This window comes from Pangasianodon hypophthalmus, chromosome 27 (genome assembly GCF_027358585.1).
Source record: "Pangasianodon hypophthalmus isolate fPanHyp1 chromosome 27, fPanHyp1.pri, whole genome shotgun sequence".
NCBI classification, from domain to species: Eukaryota; Metazoa; Chordata; class Actinopteri; order Siluriformes; family Pangasiidae; genus Pangasianodon; species Pangasianodon hypophthalmus.
The window spans coordinates 15,454,959-15,476,753 of NC_069736.1; the positions used below are offsets into that span (position 1 = coordinate 15,454,959).

At 37.8% G+C, this 21,795-nt stretch overlaps 3 protein-coding genes across 6 annotated transcripts; 2 read left to right on the plus strand and 1 right to left on the minus strand.

Annotated features, from left to right (window-relative positions):
- The first annotated feature begins 13 nt into the window (after positions 1-13).
- On the plus strand, positions 14-9,377 carry crfb12 (cytokine receptor family member B12). Of its 4 annotated transcripts, none has more exons than XM_026921848.3 (8): positions 18-203; positions 484-585; positions 3,386-3,515; positions 4,834-5,009; positions 5,292-5,437; positions 6,378-6,531; positions 7,929-8,053; positions 8,238-9,377. In XM_026921848.3, exons 2-8 carry the CDS (start codon positions 522-524, stop codon positions 8,808-8,810), a joined length of 1,368 nt encoding a protein of 455 aa, XP_026777649.3. In that variant the 5' UTR covers positions 18-203; positions 484-521; the 3' UTR covers positions 8,811-9,377. The 4 variants fall into 4 exon arrangements, with proteins under 4 accessions (XP_026777648.3, XP_026777649.3, XP_053086315.1 ...); XM_053230340.1 differs by having other exon boundaries at positions 489-585; XM_026921847.3 differs by having other exon boundaries at positions 14-585; positions 6,381-6,531.
- A 144-nt stretch (positions 9,378-9,521) lies between these two features.
- Positions 9,522-18,218, minus strand: bicdl2 (BICD family like cargo adaptor 2). Its single transcript, XM_026921850.3, has 11 exons — positions 18,080-18,218; positions 17,007-17,402; positions 15,943-16,074; positions 15,663-15,746; positions 15,314-15,430; positions 14,487-14,633; positions 13,998-14,144; positions 12,746-12,820; positions 11,700-11,782; positions 11,180-11,294; positions 9,522-10,023 (listed from the first exon to the last, which is right to left on the minus strand). The coding sequence occupies exons 2-11, from the start codon at positions 17,271-17,273 to the stop codon at positions 9,841-9,843; spliced, it is 1,350 nt and encodes a 449-aa protein (XP_026777651.2). The 5' UTR covers positions 17,274-17,402; positions 18,080-18,218; the 3' UTR covers positions 9,522-9,840.
- Positions 18,219-20,044: 1,826 nt separating this feature from the next.
- Positions 20,045-21,757, plus strand: mia (MIA SH3 domain containing). The gene is made up of 4 exons (XM_026921854.3): positions 20,045-20,228; positions 20,980-21,113; positions 21,315-21,425; positions 21,520-21,757. The coding sequence occupies exons 1-4, from the start codon at positions 20,099-20,101 to the stop codon at positions 21,541-21,543; spliced, it is 399 nt and encodes a 132-aa protein (XP_026777655.3). The 5' UTR covers positions 20,045-20,098; the 3' UTR covers positions 21,544-21,757.
- The last annotated feature ends 38 nt before the right edge of the window (positions 21,758-21,795 follow it).

The following is a 21,795-nucleotide window of genomic DNA, read 5'->3' on the forward strand; positions in this document are numbered from 1 at the left end:
ATGCGCAGCTGACAGATTATATCAACGATAGCCTCTGACAGAGATCATTCATCTTGAGTGCCGTCTGAGCCAGGAATCGTGCGCACCCTATGTCAAATAGGTGCACACTCGTTCTCCTTCAGGTGAATCTCTTTCTGATGGCGACAGGGTATTCGCTTCTTCTTCGTGATGAGCCTTAAAGCCTTGATATCCGTTTTTTTTTGGTGAGTGTAAATTTGCTTGATTCTTGCACTGAAACCAGCAGTGTGTGTGTGTGTGTGTGTGTGTTGGGTGTTTGAGAGTGAGCGGTTGAACCAGAATCGTAGAGCTTGTTCTCACTTGCAGAACTGACCAGCCTCAACATGCTGCTCAAACAAGCCAGGTCCGGGATGTATATTCCCACTTTTACACTAACACATGCATTTTGAAATCAAGCAGGATTTTAGAGGTGACTGACTTTTGGCATAAATGCGATAATGTACAGTGCACAGTATTGTATTGCAGAGCAGAAATCGTCTTCAGAGGCTCGATGGAAGCTCGGCATGATGGCGTGCTTGGTAGCCACTGTTTTGGCCCTGCTCCTGAATTATCTAGTATCATCTGAAGGTAATGCAACAAATATGTTCTGTGGAAAAACAACCTCATGTTGTTATGTTCTGTTGTTAGCTAGATGCTTAGGCTGAGATTGTGAATTACGGAAATGATCAGGCTAATTTGGACATTCATTTTGAAAATAGCTTTATTGTCTGATGATAAAGCAGAGATAGTTACACAAAAGAGTAAAATGAGACATTAGAAAGGTGCCACAGGTGAGGTTGTGCTCCATTATGTAGTCCACAATAGAAATAATACAAGGTAAATTTTAACAGGCTGATATTTATAGACTGAAATCAAAGCTGTGTAGTACCTGTAAACATTAATTATAACACTTCATTGCACTTAAGGTACATTCACTCGGACAACTCTCATCCCTTCTCTGAAAATCTAAACCAGAACACTATACTGAGCACAGTATGTTTGACTGATTTGACTACATTTGCCATCTTGTGACATTCACTTCCTTGTTTGGCTGTTTGGTTTGCTCAGTACACAGATAAAGTGTGTTTGCTTTGAGGCTTATTCGTAACAACTGTGCGAATGTGATCTGCAAATTTTACTACAAATTTACTAATTAAACCTGAATGTCTTTGTTTCGAATTACAGTACTCTGACATCGTACTGTATTAGATGAGACCAAACAAGATCAGGAATGAAAAAAAGAAGAAAAAAAAAAGAAAAAGAAAAAAAACCCCACAAATATGCTATGCAAAAAAACAACAAAAAACAAACAAAAAAAAAAAAAAACAGTGATTTGAGACCATAATGGCATTTACACATAATCGCATTTCTTCTCTCCCCCCAAATGTGTTCAGTTAAAACATGTTGTGTATCCAAAATATGCATTTCTATTTTGGCACCGAAGCGGCGAGTAAAAAGTGAGAATCATCTCTCGACTCGACAACTGCATTCTGTTGTTAAAGGAATGTTCTGGCATGTTTTCAACCTTTTCTCTATCTATCGCATCTCCAGAACGAGTCTGATTATTGCAGACAAGAATATTAAAACTTGTCCCTGTGCCTACGAATCGAATGAAAACCTGTTTACTTGAAACTCACTTGCTGAAGTCAAAGGGCAGTTGTCAGGAGCAGTTGCAAAAGTTCATGCAAAAGGGGTATTTTTGTAAAACGCTTTCAGAAAATCTCTCATCAAAAGTGTTTGCTGGAAATCTGTAAATGTGAGCGTAATAGAAATTGTGTCCTTCTTCAATAAATGAAAAATTGTTAAAACTCATTGGCAAATCGGTGTGGTATAAGAGGAATAAAACACTTTGGGACATGCTGTTATAGGAAAATAATCCACTTCAGGGTGTTAACAGTTACTCTGCTTCACGTCGGGCCACATCATGCCACCCTGTTGTTGATTTCGCTACATCAGCATGTGTCTATCTATTAATAGAACTATGACCATATTATTTCCTTTCCCCAAAATATAAATAAAGACACTATTCTAAACATGCTGTATGAATTTGACTACATTCTACATACTAGAGCTAATTTCTTTATCTGAAAATTTGCTTTAGGCAGCGCATAAATCTATATCTCTACAATCTCATCTCTGGCAGAGAGACTTCTCTACAGGCTCACAGATCACTGCTGTGTAATAATCGAAACAAATCTATTCCTTTGGCAAATTTGTCTAAAGGGCAGAATCCAAAGCAAGCAGTTAAAGGTGCTTTGGGTAGAATTTGAGCCTTAGTGGTTACAAAGGTGAACTGCAAAAACACAGCTTGCAGAATCTATGAACTTTATTCCTGTCAGTTCCATAGCTAGCTCCTGTAGATAACATTTTTAATTCCACACGACAACGTTTGCTGTAAATACTGACATGCTGAGTTTCTTACTGATTTGTTGATGCAAGAATGGTTCAGAAGAGAGCTTACAGATTTATTAGGCACCCAAAATTAAAAACTTTCACCAACATATTTTGAACAAATAAGCCTATTCCACGTGTTTTTAGATACCCTGGGACTCCAAAATAGACCAAAACTGCAGTCTTTTTTCATAAATAAAATGGCAAATGAGTCAGTAAACATTTGTGCAGGTGTTTTAAATTCTCTGGAAGCCCTGCCCTCTTCCTCGTTTCAAGCTTGTAATGTTTTTCTTTCTGTCAAGGCAAATGTAGAAGCTTTTGAGTTTACCAATACTTATTGGCCAACAATTTTCCTGAAAACAGATTAAATAGGCCTACAGCAAATTGTCAAATGTTAATGATAATGATATTTGGACAGAGATTAAAAACAATGTTCGTATGCTTTCCTTGCCTTCGCAAGTTAGATACGTTCAAACGGTTTGAGCAGCAGATCAGTACAGCAGCACTAACCAATCGTGGGTTATCTATGAGCTCATGTACAAGGAAGAGGGCAGATAGCGCGTTCCTCTGAGTGTGTTACGCTGCCCTGTGATGCAGCAGGTGCAGCAGTTCCCCTTCCCGGTTTATATCTTTCGTGTGATAGGGGAGATTTAGCTAGTGGGTGGCTAACTACAGCTGAGACCTCAGCTGCTCAACAGTGGCAATCTAGCAGTCTTAGATCACAACCTAATGATCGCTAGTGCAGAACGTCAACCAGAGAGCTACCACCGAGGTGTTCATCATAAAATATGCAGGAAAACAAGACTGAACATCATATACAAATACAATGAAAACCACAACAATGTGTTCTAATGGTTTCAGGGTGGTACATGATGTATGATTGCCAATGTAACTGACTCAGCTGACAGTTTTAAATCATTCACAGCACTTGAAAATGACTCACACCGTGCTGCTATTTATTGCTTTGGCGTGACTTTTTTTTTGTGTGCCGTGACAGGTGCTCTGTCTCCTCCACTCAACCTGAGTGTGGAGTTGCTGGACTTCAAGGCTTTGGCTCGCTGGCTTCCTGGACGAGGGAACCCAAAAGGAACCAGATACTCCCTCGAGTTTATAGACATTGGCCATTTGTAAGCAGAAGTCCTTTTTTAATCAGGGCATTGGTAAATCAGTGGTTATATTTCTGCTCTAGGGACTTCAACTTCAGAGGAATTCAAATCCCAAAACTGCCAGAGAGCCACAGTTGTGTGCTTAAAAGAACAGTTCAGAATTTTTTTTTTTTTTTACGTCACCCAAATGGAGAGCTTTGGTGTCTGAAGTTTGCTTTTTAGATTTGCACAGGTGACATTTTCTGTGAGGAGACATAACATGTTTGGAAGGAGCCTCCAGTGTCAGTTGTAACTTTAACTCTTCCAACACAGGGAAGTCTCCAGGACAGAGGGCTTTTGCGGTTTGTCGATAACACGCCATGATGCATGTTTTTGGTTTTATTAACTTCAAGAGAAAGGGGAAAAAAGGAAGCAACCATTTCCTGTTATAGGAAAAATATTCAGCATCAGGGAGGTAACATTAACTCTGCTCTCTCATTGTGTTTTATTCCTTCCAGATTATGACGTTATTAAAGAACACTGAGTCATAGTTGTGACTAACTGGAGGAATAGAAACTAAATATTTTAAAAAAATCCTCATTACTGGCTAAATAACTTGGCTATATAAATCCTCAAGAAGATAAAGTTTGTTTTTGCAGGATTTTTTAAGACCTTTTAGACATTTCCTCATACTGCAGCATGCTAACTGACCCATGCTTTAACAGTTAACCATCAGAAAATAAAATTAGATAAGCCATCAGGAACCAGTAGCAATAACGCATTCCATTAAACTACCATTAAAAACCAGCAGAAACATATTAAAACATACGAGGGAGCACTGGAAATCTCAAATGATTGAAATTCTGATGATTTGTTTTTCAGTAGGGTAGACAATACAGTTAAAATTAAAATGCAAGCTAATTCCCACTAAGGTCCATTATGTGATGGAAAGCATCAGTTTCCTTTTTTTGCTTGATTAGGCTTTTCTTTCTTTTCATTCTAACTATTTAAATATTTTGCCGTTTTTAAAGAGTTTACATTTGTACTATTATGAAACTCTTTGAGCTGCATTTTATACGAGGTGCTCTAGTGCAGAACTAAAGAATTAAATGTCATACACCAAACATGTCTTGGCTGTTCAGCTACAGTTAGATAAGTGGAAATACATTACATGTATACATTTGATTTTTCACCATTCCCTTAACCCTCCATTGTTCTGTTGTGTTTGCAGTGGATGTTGCAGATGTTTCCATTGTAAATAAATTTAAATAAATGTGTACAGGTCTGGGAAATCCTAAAAGCTCAAGAAGGTGAGAAAGTTAGATTAATGCAAAGAAAAATGTTGCCTTTTTTTTTGTAGCTCAGTGTCACCATGGTATCAAGCCAGAGACTGCACGAATATCACCTCGACCAAATGCTACCTGTTCCTCAACCAGAGAATTCTGACAGAGCATTTTGTGAGAGTCGCAGCAGAATGGAAGGAAGAGCAGTCAGAATGGACGTGCCTGCCACGTAGCTTTCAGCCATATGAACACAGTGAGTATGAACACATGCATAACACTACTGTATGGACATGGTGATAGAGTGTCATAATCCAATGCTATATTTTGTATATTTTTGTATATATCACCCTGAGATATATTTGTATATATCACCCTGAGAACACCATCATCACGGCGAAGCATGGTGGTGGAAGCATCATGGTATGGGGATGCTTTTCATCAGCATGGACTGGGAAACTGGTCAGGGTTGAGCACCAGATGGATGGAAGGATTATCCATATTTTGAATGACCCAAGTTATTTTGGTTATTTTGCAGCTATCCTGAGTGCTCCAAATTTGACCGTGTCTGTTGAACAACATTCCATATGGATTTCTCTCAGCCATCCAGTCCAGTCACTGACAGACGTGCGGATGAGATTTTCTGTTGACCTTTATGAAATGACCTCTAACAACACAGCAAAGGTAAAGCACTATTCATTGACACTTTTAATATATACACTGCAGTGTTGCTGAATTTTCTAATGTGATTGGTCGAAGGTGGTGGTTAATTTTCTACAACAGCATGGCTATGATTTAGACAGGTTTATAGTAGGGTACTCATTCTAATAAGTTATCATTTTAATAGTAACTAACTCAAAGGGACCAGTATGGTGGATGCTCATAATTTAGGACTAAAAAATTTATTATTTAATATTGTTATTTAACAAGCAAAACTATCATTGTTGCTATGGTTATTTTTTCTGTTAAAGGAACATTTATTGATCATTAACCCTTAGCACTTAAGGTAAAGCATTTCCTTTGCATTTTCCATAACATTAAATGTAACTATAAATGGACAAAAAGTATGTTCTTTAGTGAATTAAAAAATTGATTAACTTTGGCAAATTGCTGTGGTTCAAGAGGAATAAAACATGCTGTTATAGGAAAAGCCATGGCACCAACCTGTCATTGATTGTTTTCCTTTAACAGCACTCCGCTATGTTTTATTGCGTACTTATTACAGGTTTTTACATTTGCTTTTTTTTTTTTTTTAACGAAAAATAGATTAGTACTAAAAAAAAAAAAGATCTTTCGAAAGGACACTTGCCTGGCTCCATTTTTCTTGTGAACATTCACACCACATTTACATTGAAAAGGTTATATTGAGGTCATTTTTACCTGAATGAGTGTTTGAGGACCAAAAATGTGATTTTAGTCGTCTTTTTTTTTTTCACCAGCATGCATACTTCGGTGTATATTTCTATAAATATAGTTTAGATTAAAATTACAAAAATTATGATATGCTGAGTAACATCAATTTCAAATGTATTGCTATAAACACAAAGTAGAAGGCCAGTGAACAAACAAGAATGTTAAAGAGTGCATGATTTCATGAGTAGGATTGTGTGTTTTTTTTCCCTAGAAGCATATTGCACAGAATATAACTACAAAGTCATCCCGCTTTATAAATCTGCCATCTGGGAACTACTGCATCAATGCTTCTGCTTTCCTTACAGCGAGGTCCAAATGCAGCAACAATGCCACCATGTGTGTTTTTTTGCATCAAGATCACAAAGGTATGATCCACATACATGGAATTTTCACTCTCAGTGACAGAATTAAATCGATTTCCATGGCAGTCTTTTATGAGCAGTTCTCTTCAAATGGCTGTCAATAGGTTTGGTAAGCACGTGGTGAATTGGAGAAGAGAATTGAAAGCACCAGACTTGGATTTTGTGTTATTAATAATAATAATAACAATAATAATTAATAATAATAGTAATAATCTTAGAAGAGTCACGACTCAGTAATGTCAGTAAAACTCCCAGCTGTAAAATGTAGCAACTGTGAGGATATTGCAATTATTGATGGAACAGTATAATAAATTCCCAGTGTGGTAGCTGTTACAAGCCAGTTTCACCATGTAGAATTTTGAGAGAGGATGACGTAAAGGTTCAGTTTATGTTGTGTTAATTTTAGGCTTATAAGAAGCATACCGTTTCCATAATTCAATACACTTTTCACTGGTTTCAGTACAACTGCAAATCAACACCCCCAAAAAAGAAAATTACAAACTACTCCTTTAAATGACCTATTATACCATATTAAAGTGCTTTTGCATTCTCAATTCTGACAGTACTGAGAATCTCTGACAGTAGTTCCAGCTGCAAATCACAGGTTTATATTAATTCTCTTGTTCTAATACCTTATCATTTTTATATTATACTACTTACATAGGAACTTGTATGACCTTGTCACAAAACTGATTTTTTAAAACTGTGTGTAATTTTTACTGTGCTGAGGATTTCTGTAAGGAGATGTTTGTTTGGCATTTTTTGGAAGGAGTCTCCAGTATAACAGTGAGAATTAAACTGCAACTGCAAGTGTTCGGCTATTGGAAAGTGTTCATAACTTTGTGGTTTGTCGATAACACAACAAACTGCATTTTTTGCGTCTTGTTAACTTCAAGAGAGAGAGAGAAGAGAGAAGTAACGAACACAGTTGCCATTTTTTAATTGCTAAATATTTTTAGGGTTGGGAAATGGTATAATGAGCAACAGGAACAAACTTGTTTTATGGACGTTCCTCAATGTTAAACGTAACTACAAATGGATAAAAATTACAGTCGTTTTTTTTAATAAATAAAATTTTAGTATGGGCAAATTGTGGTATAAATGGAAATTCAGGACGTGGTGTTATTGGATATAATTAATCTACTTTGGGCTGCATTACACCATGCTGTTGTTGAACAGGACACAACCAAGTGTTTTATTCCTTACGTAGCATCTATCAACTGGGTGTCAACCTTAAAGTCCTTAAAAGGTATACTCACAGCCATGTAATAAATAAATAAATAAATAAATAAATAAATAAATAAATAGGTAGGTAGATAGGTAGGTAGCTTGTGATACGTAACACTGAGGTGCTCTCCTCTGTCTTTTCTTAATGATCTTTTACTTCTCTCATGTTCCAGAAGGAAAAGTATGGGTGGTAAATGTGGGTGTCCTTCTACTGCTGTCCATTCCTGCTGTGATTGGTTTGATTATTATGTACTGCTACGTGAAGCCATATGGCAACAGCTACATTCCCAAAGTTCTGGTATGTTCACTAAATTCCTCCTAGAATTATTGTACATATAATATACTGCATATAGTATATAATGACGGATCCTTTAGTATAAAGGTTCATGCTGGAATTCTTTCGAAATGCATTTGTAAGCAACTCTGTGAATAAAAGATACCTGACCCTGACTACAGTCTGTTCCTTCTTGTGTCCCTCACAGCATATTAGGACCATTCCAGTTCCTTCTATAACACTGAACTCTGAGGAACTTCCACTTTCCCGGATTTGCACAGATGACTGCAAGGCTGCGCATGAGGAAGTGGATGAGAACTCATCTCAGGGCTACTATGGGGGAGTCACAAGAAAAGTGGTTAGACGTGGGTCTGTCGAAAAGATAGAGGATAGTCTCCTTTCCCAAATCGTGGACGAGGCAGATCAGAACGTGCCTCCAGTCCCTGATTTGTATAGCACAGCGGCGAAGATGGAGGAGACCAGTGAATGTCTAACACAGACGGGATGTCATGCTTATGGCTTGACACCAAGAACCTCATTCTCAGACATAAGTCTACCAAGTGCCGCGTATGGGCAAAATACGGAGATCGAAAATACTTTAGACTCTGAACTAGACATGTTTGATGAAGAAAACTCCAGGTCCTCTTATTATCCTGAGCAAAATGACTCATCTGAAGGAGAGACAGACAGTCCGGATCCTGATTTCGATTTCGGAAGCAACTATGAGCCCAGACCTGACCCACGCTGGATGTCCAATGTAGGTCACAACGTTGAACAATGAAGTGTACAATATTCAAAACTCATACATGGTGCTTTTTTGTGCTCATCTTCACAACCCAGCTAAAGTATGCAGCTTTGGGTGGAATACTGGGGTGGTTGAATACAACATTTGGACAACCACAACAATAACAACAACACTGAAAGTGAAACAATTTGGACTTGACAAATTAACTGTCACGTTTGTTTTATAGATGTTTGGCAACTTTTAATTAATGGTGTACAGAACTATCCGGGCCACAGGCGTGTAGTTAATGAGTGTAATAAATTATGCACGTCATAACAAAAGTGCATATTTCATTCATGTCGAAGTGATTTAAGGCCAACATATCGTACGAAAGTAGCTTTTTGTGAGCAATTTGTGAGTGCAAAGGTATGCACAAAAGCTACATGAGTAATAGCTCCCCCTTGTGGAGCATTTTCAGCCTGCTAAACATTAGCGAAAGTGCGTGTGAATGAATTCCAAACTATATACATTATGTGCTTTAAAAAAAAAAAAAAGTTAGAACATCTATAATGAAGACAGGTCTGATGTTATTATGAAGGAATGTGAACACTTTAGTAAAAGCTAAATGTTTGTAAATCTTTAAAAAAAGCTATTTTTTGTTTCGATGTCACAAGACAGGGTGCTATGAAGTGTGAAGATTTATTCAGCTGCTACCTCTTAATGTCTGAAATGTTTATGATCTGTGAAGCATGATGAAAGACTCAGACATTAAATATATAAAGGCATTTATCAACATTATTTTCATAATAAACATTTGTGTCATATTTTGTACAACAAGAATGAATATAGACAAAATAAATATACATAAATGCCATGCCATTATGCCATGTTTTGTCTGCTTCCTATTACTTACAGTCCTGGACAGAATATTTACCCATGAAAGTTGCTTTTTGTCCTTTCAGTAGTTTCGTGTCCTCTAACTCTTCCCTTCAGTAGTTTCGTGTCCTCTAACTCTTCCCTTCAGTATGTGCTTCGTCCTGTTTCACTTTTCCTCATCCTGTTTTTTTGTCGTCAGTCAACTTTTTTTTTATTCCCCACCAAACAGAGAAGAGAAGAAGCTCTTCTTCCCCTCCTCTCTTGGTAAACGGAAAGACCTGCTTGTGCGACTGTTTCTTTGCAGAGACGATGCCATCTTCTGTTTCTCCTTCTCCTTCTCCCTTTCTTGTACCTGTTGCTGCACCTGCTGGGATATCACCAGACGCATGTCCTCCTGGAGGAGACAGAAGAGGAAACAAGAAGATAAAACCACAACAATGCTATAAATAACTCTCAGAATGACATCATTTCGCACAACAAGCGATCTTATCTCCCTATCTGTCGGTGTGACAATATACCAGGATGGAGGTATGGCAGGATAAGTTCATGGTAATGCTATCTAAACAATGAGAGGATCATGAGAGGAAGCGTGTTATCAGTTTGTTGTTGGGAACGAGCCAGTATGAGGCCGTCTTTCATAACCGTCTGTATTTATTATGTTGTATAAGATAATGTTAATGGTTAGACAGCAGCAGTGTAGAAATAGTGGCTGAACTGGTGGTTCAGATACTACTACTACTAATAAAATAATTGCAAAACAACAAACAAGAATAAAGGTAAATAAAAACTGAAAAAATATAAAAAATAGGTTTGTAAAAAAACAATAATGTAAAAACAGTGAAAAAATTCATAAAAATAGAGTATGTAACAAAACAAGGATGGGATGAAAGCAGAAAAATTAAACAATTCATGATAAATGCTGATGTTCAGTGAATTAATTCTAAATCAATGGCCAATAAATCTATTAAAAAATATTAGCAGGACTTTCTAGTCAATGCAGAACTTAATACGTAGCCAATTTAGCTTGCACAAGATTGCACCTGATCTTTTTTTTTCCCCTCGGGAGCATGCGTACTGCTGCATTCTGATAAAGCAAGCGGCAATAGGCCAATGTGGTTATGAAAGCATGAACTACGTTCTGAGTATTATGTAGGGAAGATAGGTTGCAGAGGGAAAGTACATACTAAATAATTCTCGGTGCGTTCTTTAAAAGATTTATTACAAACATATTTTCAGTATTTTTCTGCTGATTGTGGCTTATATTTTAGATTGTTAAAAGAGTATGTCACTTTTTTTTTTTTTTTTTTAAAGAAACCAGTATTTCAACATTGTTCAACTATTTATGAGAGTCTTCTTAAGAAGCCAGTTTCTCTAGCTAAATAATTTAACATTTGCAATGCTACTGCAGTATTATATGTCATTTAGATTTCGTCCTTGTAAGAAGGTTCCAAGAGAAACAAAAAAAATGATCACATCATACTGTACATTTTCACAAAGCTCCATCTATTGTCTAAATGTGGTATCGTAGAAAAAGGAAACGGTTCACACACCTGCCATGATTCAACTTCCTGAGAGAGAGCCACCTTGTGTCTGATGGTGTTCAGGAGCTGCTGGTTGAGTGTGTCACGTTCCTGCCGGGCCAATGCAAGCTCTTTCTCCAAAGCACTGTGTTGACAACATAGTAAAAGCATGAAACCACTGCATTGGGAAACATAGCCAGGCAACACCCAAAACTACACCTGTGTCAGTACAAACAGTTTCATCTTAATCACGGCTGTTTCAAAGTATGCATAACAAGTCTGTTTTTGCAATTTACACATCAACACACCTGAATGGAAATGCTAGACATTCCTAAAATTTTTGAAGACTAAAGAAAAAAAAAAAAAAAAAAAAAAAAAGGTTACGCTTGGCTGAGAAAGAAAAGTGATAACATGAGAAAATGCGTCACCCTGGGACTTTTTGGTTGGTGTCATCTTGTTGCTATTTGTCTCTAATAATTGATGAAAAGACACAGCAATTTTCAAAATGATATGGATGGGGACATGCAAAATTTTTGAGACAATCTTTTACCTGTAGGGTGGTTTGCTGGGATCACTGCGGAACAGCTTCAGTTCCTCTCTTAGTGCTGCTAATTCATCCTGGCTGGATTCAAGCTATAAAAACACATAAAACAAAAATATACGTAGAGTTGAAGTGACATTTTAAAAACAGGAATCTGAGCACAAAGGCAGTTAAAACATATCATATTTGTAAAATGATGGTTTAAACATAGTAGCTGATGTAGCATGTTTGCTGACGTTAACAGAAAACGTATATATCTGTGCCAGATTGAACGTTTTAATGTGCTTCCACACAACGGTGGAAAAATAATACTTTGAAAGTATTATTTGTGAAAGTATAGATAATGGGTCAAAATCATACTTAACTGAAAGTGGAAACATCCAGCCAAAAATGTACTCAGAAAGACGTATATGACCACAATAGTACAGGCCACTAATTTATATATGGAGGCCATGATTTAAGTTTCTCCAGCTCTATTTTGTGGCTACTAAGTACTTAACTATTGTATTTTAAAATGAGTGTGACAGAGAAATCAATTGAATTAAACCATTGTGGCTACACAAACCTAAGTATGGAGAAGATTGATAATATTACACTTTACTTCTATCTTGGAATGGTGCATGAAAACTTACTGGGGTTGCAACATGGATAACCCAGATTTCCTTAAGAGAATTCTAAAAAGTGAATGGACATTTCACCTGGAGGCCATGTACTAAGTATAACGTTCCACAACATACCATGTCATGGCCATGAGCTACTTCGCTTGCGACTTCAAAATATTAACTCGTAGCCTCAATATATTAGTTGTGGCCACACTTTAATAAAAAGTCAGCAGCTCTGTACAAATAGTCAAAGTTCAAACTTTATATAGAACACAAATCAATATAATATATAGGAGCCAAATCAAGGTGGACCTGAACCAACCAAAGTAGACCATTGACAGTTTGATGGATGTCCATGGAGGTCGCTGGTCAGTTGGTGCTCACTGGGATGCATTTAAAATAAAAAAAAAAAATAAAAAATAAAAAAAAAAAAAATAAAAAACATGGACCAACCTCCTTCTTTAGTCTTTCAATCTCCTCCTCTTTCCCCTGCAGGACAGCAGAATGGGCCAAGATGCTTTCTTTGGCCTGTTGAACCAAATGACATTCAATGGGTAAATAGATAAAAAAAAATTTTTAGATTTGATTATGCAGAAAATTCCATTCAAAAGCAAACAAGGCAGATATAAATCCAGTATATAGCTCAGAAATTGAAAGTTGGATCACAGCAATAGCAGTCCCAGGACTGAATCTCAACCATCCAGTCACTAGCATAGAACATTCATCTTCACTGATGATACATATATTTCCATAGATTATAACTAGAAATACACACCCTATAAGCAGAGACAAATACTTAAAGAAACACCAACAATGATTGTAAGAAAATAACACTAACCATTTCTATGAAAATGAGATCACGGTCTCAGCTACCTTGCATTCCCTTAACCATATTAATACTCATGGGTGAAGTATTCCTATAAATAAACCTGCTAAAACCCTTAAGGATGGACAGGTCACAGTAAACACACTATTACAGTGGCTTGCATAAAGTATTCACCCCTTTGCTCTGAATCAGAACTCTGATGGCGACTGGGTATACCAGAACTAATTTAAGGGCTTCACACCAATGGGTCACAGTATTTTACAAACAATGTACATTTTACTGTAGAACATTTTCATTTGTACTTGCTTGTTTCTCTAATTCTGTTGGCCAAGGAACGTTGTCCTATAAACTCCATAAACTACTGACACTCCCTAGCAAAGAATAATTGGATAACTCCAAACCAAAACAAACAACAAGGGGGAAAAAAATTAATTGTTTCAAATATTGACATAAATAAGTGTGTCATTATTAATGCCACCAACTGTTAGCTTTCGTTAGGTCATTGTGCTCTGACTGGTTATATATTCTTGTCAGAAGAAAACTAGGGCTTGTGTTTTCTGTTTTCTTTCTTTCTGTCTTTGTCTTTTGCTAGTTGTGATGCATTTTGGTCCTGAAATGATCTCCTCTCAAAAATGAACCTTTCTGTGAAGAGATGCTTATTTAACATTTATGAAAGGAGTCTCCAGTGTCAGTGCTCTGTAATATTCAGGTAAAGAGTTTTGAGGTTTCTCTGTAACAAGCTGCATTTTTTTCTGATTTATTAATATCACGTGAGGGAACGACTGTTTATAGCTGCTAGAGGAACTATGAGTATTAAACTGTTTCCGCATCATTGTGTTTTACTCCTTACTTAGCAAGTATATAAAACTGCAGTACTACCTGAGACTGTTGCAGTTCATTCTGGAGGGACATGGGGAAGCATGTGATCTCCTCGAGACTGGCGTCTTCTCCTAATGCCTGGACTTTCTGCTGGAGGCTCCGATTCATGGTGCGCAACTGGAACGCCTCACTCTGGTGCTGCTCCAGCTGTAGAAAAGCCAGAGACAGTCCGATTTCATTCCCGAAAAATAAGCCTCCTTTTCACTTAATTCCAAATGTTGATGCATCTGTCAATAAGTGGCAAGGTGAGTGGTAGCACTGAACACATTATCTAAGTAAGCATACTGTTTAAATGACATACTGCTCACAAAAGAGGAAGTTCTGTGAGGGCGAGGTCAGCAAATCTGGACTCTGTCCCTAACTAGCAGGATCTACTCATAAAAGTCAGGGTAGCAATAACAGACTTATAGTTTTCTTCAGAGAGGTTTACAATGCTATTTATCATGATATTATAACCGATACGAGCTGATCTTCCGCTTATCTCCTCACCTCACCCTCCTTTTCTTTCAGGTTGGTCTGGAGTTCGAGGAGTCTTGCACGAAGTCCGTCCCTCTCCATCCTCATCCTCTCGTTGTCCTCATCTGATGACTTCAGCTGCTTCTCCATGTTGGAGCAACGCTCTTTTAGAACTTGATTCTGTTCAATAAGGAAACATTGCTGTGTGACATCTCATGCTGCAAGGAAATTGTTCACTATACAATTCTTCTCATATCTACATTAGTGGGTGCCAATATTTAAGAAGGATTATATGTCTATATAGACCTATGCACGTTTATTAGACTTACATTCTTTTCATATCAGTAACCCAAAGCCTTAATATCAAGCCACTAGTGTACAACACATGTACTGAATTTAATGGGTTTAATACAGTAAGTACAAAACACATGAACAAATTAAAAACAATAGCAAATCAGAGAACACAACAACAAAACATGTTTCATGTTTCTGAATTTGATGTCTTCTTGGTTTTGCTGCCACATTTCTGAATTTGTGTGGTTTTTTTTTTTTTTTTTGCGATCATGTTTTAGAATTTGCTTTTGTGTTGCTCAAGTTGCTGTTGTGTGTAAGAATTTGCTGTTGCATTTTTGGTTTTGTGGTCATGTTTCTGAATTTACTGTTGTGCTTTTAGTTTTGTTGATGAGTTTTTGGTTTCTTGATGTGTTTTGCTTATAGTGCACCATAGTTTAATGCCATTGAAACTGACAGTTTTGGGTTCACATATTCAGTGTATTCATAAATTGATTCACGTCATTTGTGACTATCCATGTAGATTAGATTCCATTTTGAGTCCTGGTCTACTACGCCTGTGTATGTACCTCTGCTTGCAGGGTGTCCAGGCGAGCAGAGCTTATTGATCTGCTGAAACTCGTGTCCTCCATTTCCTCTCTTAGAGAGCGCAGCTCAAGGCGCAGAGAGTGCTCCAACGACACTGCCTGGGAGTGAGAGATGGTCAGACAATGAGAATTAGACCCTCATACTTCAGAAAGGGAATTAAAAAAACCTGGCTTTTGTGCATTCTAGTTTCTGTAATCATCATTAGCCATTCAGTGACTACAGAGGAACATTTGTTGTGTGGACATGCAAATACATCACACATCCACCAGCTCGGTTCTATTTTTAGACCACCACTGGCTACAAACATTTTCGAGACTTCTGATTGGTCACCTCGGCCAACTGCTCCACCAACTTCTGATTGTGATTGGACAGTTGTGTAAGCTGCTCACTTTCTTCACGGCGTCGGTCTCGACCCTGGGTGAGCATTACGGCAAAAAAAAAAAAAAAAGGGGGGGTTACATTTAGTTGTGCTGAGATTAAAGTTGGTTTACACACAGCATTCCCAAAATGGAGATGGATAATGTTGTAAAAAATACGTGACATACCCATGAAACAAATATAAAAGCATATCATGGCATGGCTATTGTGATGGCCATACGGTTATGCCTACCTGGTTGTGCTTCTGATCAAACTGTTGTCGTAGTGAGGTGATATCAGCCTGTAGCTCTGCCTCCCTCTGCCCTGCCTCTAGCTCCCTTACCTCCAGGTGTCTCTGTAGCATGTGCTTCTCCTGCTGTAAAGCCTGAAAGCAGTTGTAGCTATATTAACATGCTTATTAGGCAATCCGCACATAACTTTGCATCATGGACCTAGAGACATAATATTTCATTCCACTTTATGTATTAGGGTAAATCTCAATGGGCTTGCAAATCTGTAGAAAGAGGGTATGGATGATTGACAAGTAAAGTTTTCCACCATGGGAGAGTCTTCAGGACTGAGGACTTTCTGGCTTCTCATTAACCTAAAACAAGCCAGAAAAAAATACTAAGATATAGTTTAGAGTCTGGCTAGCTTTATGGTCTTGTGTCCTGTCCCACAGAAATGACCAAGATTTTAGCATGAGGTGAATATGCTAATATTTGGACAGAGATGTATACACCACTCCTTTCTTTCATACACAGAAGTGTAGTCTATAATGCCTATGATAATATTATATGAATCACATCTAGCTCATTGTAGCAATTTGGGTGCTTTGAGCAAAGTTTGTAGTGCCACTATGAAGCTAACACAGTACAGTCATGTAATTGTTCATTTTGCATAAAAGAAATGCAACCCTATCCTATAATTAATTAGGTGTAGCCACCCATTACTGTTACTTCATGTCTGAAAATCTGGACATGCCACTTTTCGCACACAGGTCTGACTAAGCATTTTTTAAAATTAATTTAACAAAATAGAAATTTCTAGCATGCTGTACAATATTTCTGCTCTCTACAACCTTACCGTAACTGTATACCATTAGCAAAGACAATCTGTCATGTCTCTAATCAAACACACTAATTAGCAAGAACTCCAGTCAGTCAAAAGCAGCGCATCACAACTGTGGCTTTGGAAAACCGTGTTTCAAAACTTCACACACTCAAATCAGGAACTCTGAATCAATGCACCATGTTCGTTTTGCATAGCAGCACTCATAAGCATTATGTTTGTCAATGAAGGAAACATCTCCCTGACCTCCATGTCTCTCTTCATCTGTTCCAGCTGAGCTTCCAGGTCCTCATTCCGCTCCAGAAGAGCCTGGCCCACTTCAGCTGCCAGGATGAGATCCTTCTCCAGCATAGTTGAGCTGCTGTCATGGTCTGTGTGGGATGTCAGCAGGTTGTTTGCTCTGACCCCTGGGCCCATGATGCGATGCCGGGTAATAGGAGTTGATGAGGAGAAGGGAAAGAATGAATCCTCCAGGCTGGGAGAAGTTAAGCTTTCCTTTCGTGTTGAGATCATTGGTGCTTTTTGTGGGTTTCAAGCTGGACAGCTTCTTCTTAAGTTTGGTTAGAGTGTGAAAAGTCATCTTCAGCTCTCAGTGGAGAGTGAGGTCTTCATTGTAGATTTGGTACTTGGCAGGTCAACACCCTGAAAATATACAAAAAAGATCAAACACACAACAATGATCTTAACTCTTAACCTCCAATGCATACTAATAAAAGTTCAATCCTTTAATACTTAGCTTAGATTTCTGTATCTTTCATTTTGTGACCCAGAACACCTGAGAGAAGAAAACTAAAAAGAACTCCCCAGAGCCTGTCTATTGTCTCTGAACTGCTTTTGTGAAGCAAAGAAAATAAAAGCTGTAGTGTCTCCTACACATTCCCAGAGTCATTCAGGTCTGCCAGACTGGTTTTGTGTTTCTGACAGCATTCATACCTTTTCACAGCTTGCACTACTCTTACAGAAGCCTAGCAATCATTACACAGCTGACCATCCAAATAGTTTGAAAAGGTTTTCCCTGGAACTGTTTCCTCTTCTCCTTTTGATTAAGAAAGCAGACTGTGGTAGATCATATCCAGAACCTCTAGGCTAATTTTCTACAACCTGACATTACCTGGATGAAACCTTCTTAAAAACATTCTTCTATGACTATTACTGTTTTACCCCAACCAATATCAGCCTTAATGTTCACATCACCACAACAACACAATAGCCTCTAGAATAACCTCAAATTTCAAATTTCACAAGTTAAGAAGTGAGAATATGCTGTATATTCTTAAATAAATCTATTCCCAGTTTTCCTTTGTTTGTGTTTTTCTTACCTGGCAAGTTCCTGGTTCGCTGCTATCGTGTATAGCTCAAGGGAGGCACTGGTGGTTTCCTTGGAGTCAAAGTTCTGCTGTTAACACCCAAGCTCCACCCTCTGTCCATGTTCTCATCAGGTGGGAGGGTATGAAACTGGTCATGCAAAAAAGGTGGGGAGGTTCTTTATGCAGGTGATGCAGAATTACAAAAGCCTCTCTCAGGTGAGGTTGTTTGGTGTTGAAATCACCCAGTGAAGTCATGAATAGAACCAGTGCAGTTGGTTCATACTTATGAATGTGGTCAAATTAAGGACAAGTTTGACATTTGCACTAATTCAGTTTTGTCACCGTATATACATTTATGCTCACTGGACACTTTGTTAGGAACACCTGTACACCTGGTCATTCATGCAATTATCCAATCAGCCCATCATGTTGTAGCAGTGCAGTGCAAATGCAGGTCAGAGAGCTTTAGTTAATGTGATCTGAGTCAATGTGATCTACATGGGTGTTGGTGCTAGACAGGTTGGATTGAGTATTTCAGAAACTGCTGATCTCCTGGAGTTTTCACAAAACAGCAGTCTCTAGCATTTACAGAGAATTGTGTTAAAAAAATGTTGTTTTTGATTCAAGCCATTGAATCAAATGTTGATTGGGCTTTAGACAAAGAAATCCTTACTATACGAAGGTAAAATAATGAACTACTTGTGGTAAAAGAGTGTCTTATTTACATTTATGGCATTTGGCAGATGCCCTTATCCAGAGTAGCTTAATACAACCAAGTAGTTGAGAGTTAGGAGCCTTGCTGTAGGGGCCAGTAGTGGCAGCTTGGTAGTTTTGGGATTTGAACTCATAACCTGCTAATCAGAAGACCAATGTTTTAACCACTGAGCTACTACATTTAATGGGAAACTGCTTGTCTTTTACACCAAAATGGAGGAATAATTATTTTATCCTATTATATGTACACATATATGGTTGGAATGAACATTAAAATCATCTTGAATCTACTGGACATTACGTCAAGTTAATTCTAGGCATTTTAGTTTCCAACTAAAATATAGCCATTGAGACTACAGCAGCTCCCATTAGGAATTCACTCTGTTTATTTTCTGCCCTGTGAGAAGGTGAGTTGGGCGGGCCTGGCTATAGGTGCTAGGGGACTCAGAACAGTGGTGCAAGTGTGTTGAGTATCTGTACACAAGCAAGAGCCTGGAGGAGCTCCTCCCTACTTCCTGTTCTAGGCTCTGCATATTTTACCTCAGTAGGAACTGAATGCTAATGCTCCCAAAGAAACCTATGAATGAAACTGTGTTTCCTTGGTATGATGGCATGTTGGATTCGGATGTTCCAAACAAGATAAGAGACAAATACTGCTTTCTTTTAAAAAAAATTTCCCTTTAATAGCAGACTACACCATGTATCCATGGCCTTGTAGATTGTATGTACAAAACAAAGAAAAATATATTTCACATATGAGCATTTGTATTTTTCAATGCTTTCATTTTCATATTATTATTATTTTTATTGTGATCTTTGTGCAATGGGTTGTCATTTAAAGACCTCTATATCAGCCAATTACAGTAGACATTCAGACTGAATATATGAACATATGTAGAGATTCAAATAGCAATGGCTGAATTGTTAATAGCAGAAGGAATTTATTGGGTTTTTAAAATTGAATTTATTGTTTTTATTTATTGATATTGTTATTTTATTATTTTATTGCAGGTTGAAGACCTGCTTTTAGTGCTTTAATGCTTTGTGTATCATGATATTATCATTAAATATTATCCAATATCAGCCAGTTAAGAGATACTTTTAACCTTAAAATTATTTGTGAATACAGCCTCTGGATTCTTCTATGCTACCAGGCAAGCATTTCTCTTCCCAGAAGCACATTTATCCATCATTCCACCCTGTGATTGTTTGCACTAGCTGGTGGGAGTGGTGTGGAGGCAGGGCTTTAACTGGATTCCTTCCTCTGCCCATAGCTCTGCTCCCCCAAACCCCTAGTAGACTCCAACCATATCAACCATGAAGGGACACTACACTATGTGGGCACTGTTCTTGGTTCTTTGTGGACTGCTGCTGTTACACACAGAGGCTGGACGACAGATGCCAAAACTCTCAGACAAGAAGCTGTGTGCTGATGCAGAATGCAGCCGTGAGTAGTAATGCGTAACATAACTATTTGTAGTTGTATGTCTGCCAGGTTTTTTGCATTGGCATACTGCTACGTTGTTTGGTATTTACAAGTAGATTTACTGAATGTCATGAATGCTACTGTATATCTTTTGATATTGGTGCAAAATAAAAGCTGATAGAATTTTCTTGCATTTTTCTGTAGCATAAGTGCTGGTTTCAGTTCTATTGTGGGTTATTAAATGAAAAATTCACCCCGAACAACTAGTATGTTAATCTTTCTAATCAACATGTGATCTTCAATGGCATCCAAGATTTCATTTGCAAGTTGGTGTATTTTCACTTTGGTTAACGGTTACCTACATTATCCACAAATCTGTTTGACTACCTGACAGTAGTGCCAATTGGATTTAGCCCTCACTTCATCTTTACATAAAGAGAGTGATGCAGCAGTTCTTTAGTCTGTCCAGTTCTTTCATCTGTGCATCTGTACACTCTGCTCAAACAGATCAGCTAACAAAACTTCAACATTGATCCTAATACCACTGTTAACGTGCCTCATAGATCGTGCATCATAGAGTATCTGTCATATCTTGTTGAAAATGGTAACTGCTAACTTTTCACAGGAATCCCAAAAATACAGCACCAACTAAAAAAATTCACCCCAGAATTGCTAAACACATCACAGATTTTTCAATCTGAATATATTTAATGTGTTTCAAGGTGGACCTTTCCTTTAAGTGTGTTATATGGAACACTTATTTGCCCCCCAGATCCCATCCTTATTGCCAAAGCCATCCAGGATTATTATCCCCAGGACTGTCGCTTCATTCCCATCCACCAAGGCCAACTCGTCTACGTCTATGCCATGCTGAAAGACCGGGGCAACCTCTTTTGGTCTGGCAGTGTAAGTTTTAGGATTGTAACACTTTACAGGACAGTATTTTAGACTTGGGAACTTCTTGATAAATAGAGTTTTATTAGTACGTCTGAGTGTGATTGACCGTAGACCATGCAAGGGGTGGCTTATGGGGGAATCCACAGTAGGAAAGTTTGTTCTTGATTTTTGTGAAAATAAAAAATAACCACATATATGTATGTGTATCAGGTCCAGGGATCGTACTATGGTGAGCAGGAGGCTCGGCTTGGCCATTTCCCCAGCAGCGTGGTTGAAGAGACCCATGCTTTAATGCCTGCTGAGGTTGAGGTCAAAACAAATGTGTGTATTGCACTCTTTTTAATACACATTCTGTGTTTTTACCCAACATGAAATGTTGTGAACATTTATATTCAAACTGGTTTTAATTTTTCAGAAATGGGACTTCTACTGCCCCTGAGATGCTGCCATCTTCCAAGGAGAGAACATTATTTTCTTGCACTTTAGGTTCTTCTAGCATGCCACACATTGTTTTTCTAACCCATTGGCTTATGAACCAGCTTCATTAAAAACACATACTCTAGAACAATTAAGAAAAACATGCTTTAATTTAGCTTAATTAAAGTATCTACACACTTGTTTAATATCAAATAAACGCCAGCTGCTACCAACGACTTCTGGGTTCTTACTTGTATCACGTGATAAGCAACAA

Coding starts and splice junctions, on each gene's coding strand:
- bicdl2 (XM_026921850.3), bottom strand. CDS start 17,273: ATGATCTCAACACGAAAGGAAAGCTTAACTTCTCCCAGCCTGGAGGAT. Junction 14,634..15,313: donor TGGACACCCTGCAAGCAGAG/GTACATACACAG, acceptor CTTATTGAACAG/AATCAAGTTCTAAAAGAGCG. Junction 11,783..12,745: donor TTGAAAGACTAAAGAAGGAG/GTTGGTCCATGT, acceptor GTGTTTTTATAG/CTTGAATCCAGCCAGGATGA.
- crfb12 (XM_026921846.3), top strand. CDS start 456: ATGTACAGTGCACAGTATTGTATTGCAGAGCAGAAATCGTCTTCAGAG. Junction 586..3,385: donor TTATCTAGTATCATCTGAAG/GTAATGCAACAA, acceptor GTGCCGTGACAG/GTGCTCTGTCTCCTCCACTC. Junction 6,532..7,928: donor TTTGCATCAAGATCACAAAG/GTATGATCCACA, acceptor CTCATGTTCCAG/AAGGAAAAGTATGGGTGGTA.
- mia (XM_026921854.3), top strand. CDS start 20,099: ATGAAGGGACACTACACTATGTGGGCACTGTTCTTGGTTCTTTGTGGA. Junction 20,229..20,979: donor TGCTGATGCAGAATGCAGCC/GTGAGTAGTAAT, acceptor TTTGCCCCCCAG/ATCCCATCCTTATTGCCAAA. Junction 21,426..21,519: donor AGGTTGAGGTCAAAACAAAT/GTGTGTATTGCA, acceptor TTAATTTTTCAG/AAATGGGACTTCTACTGCCC.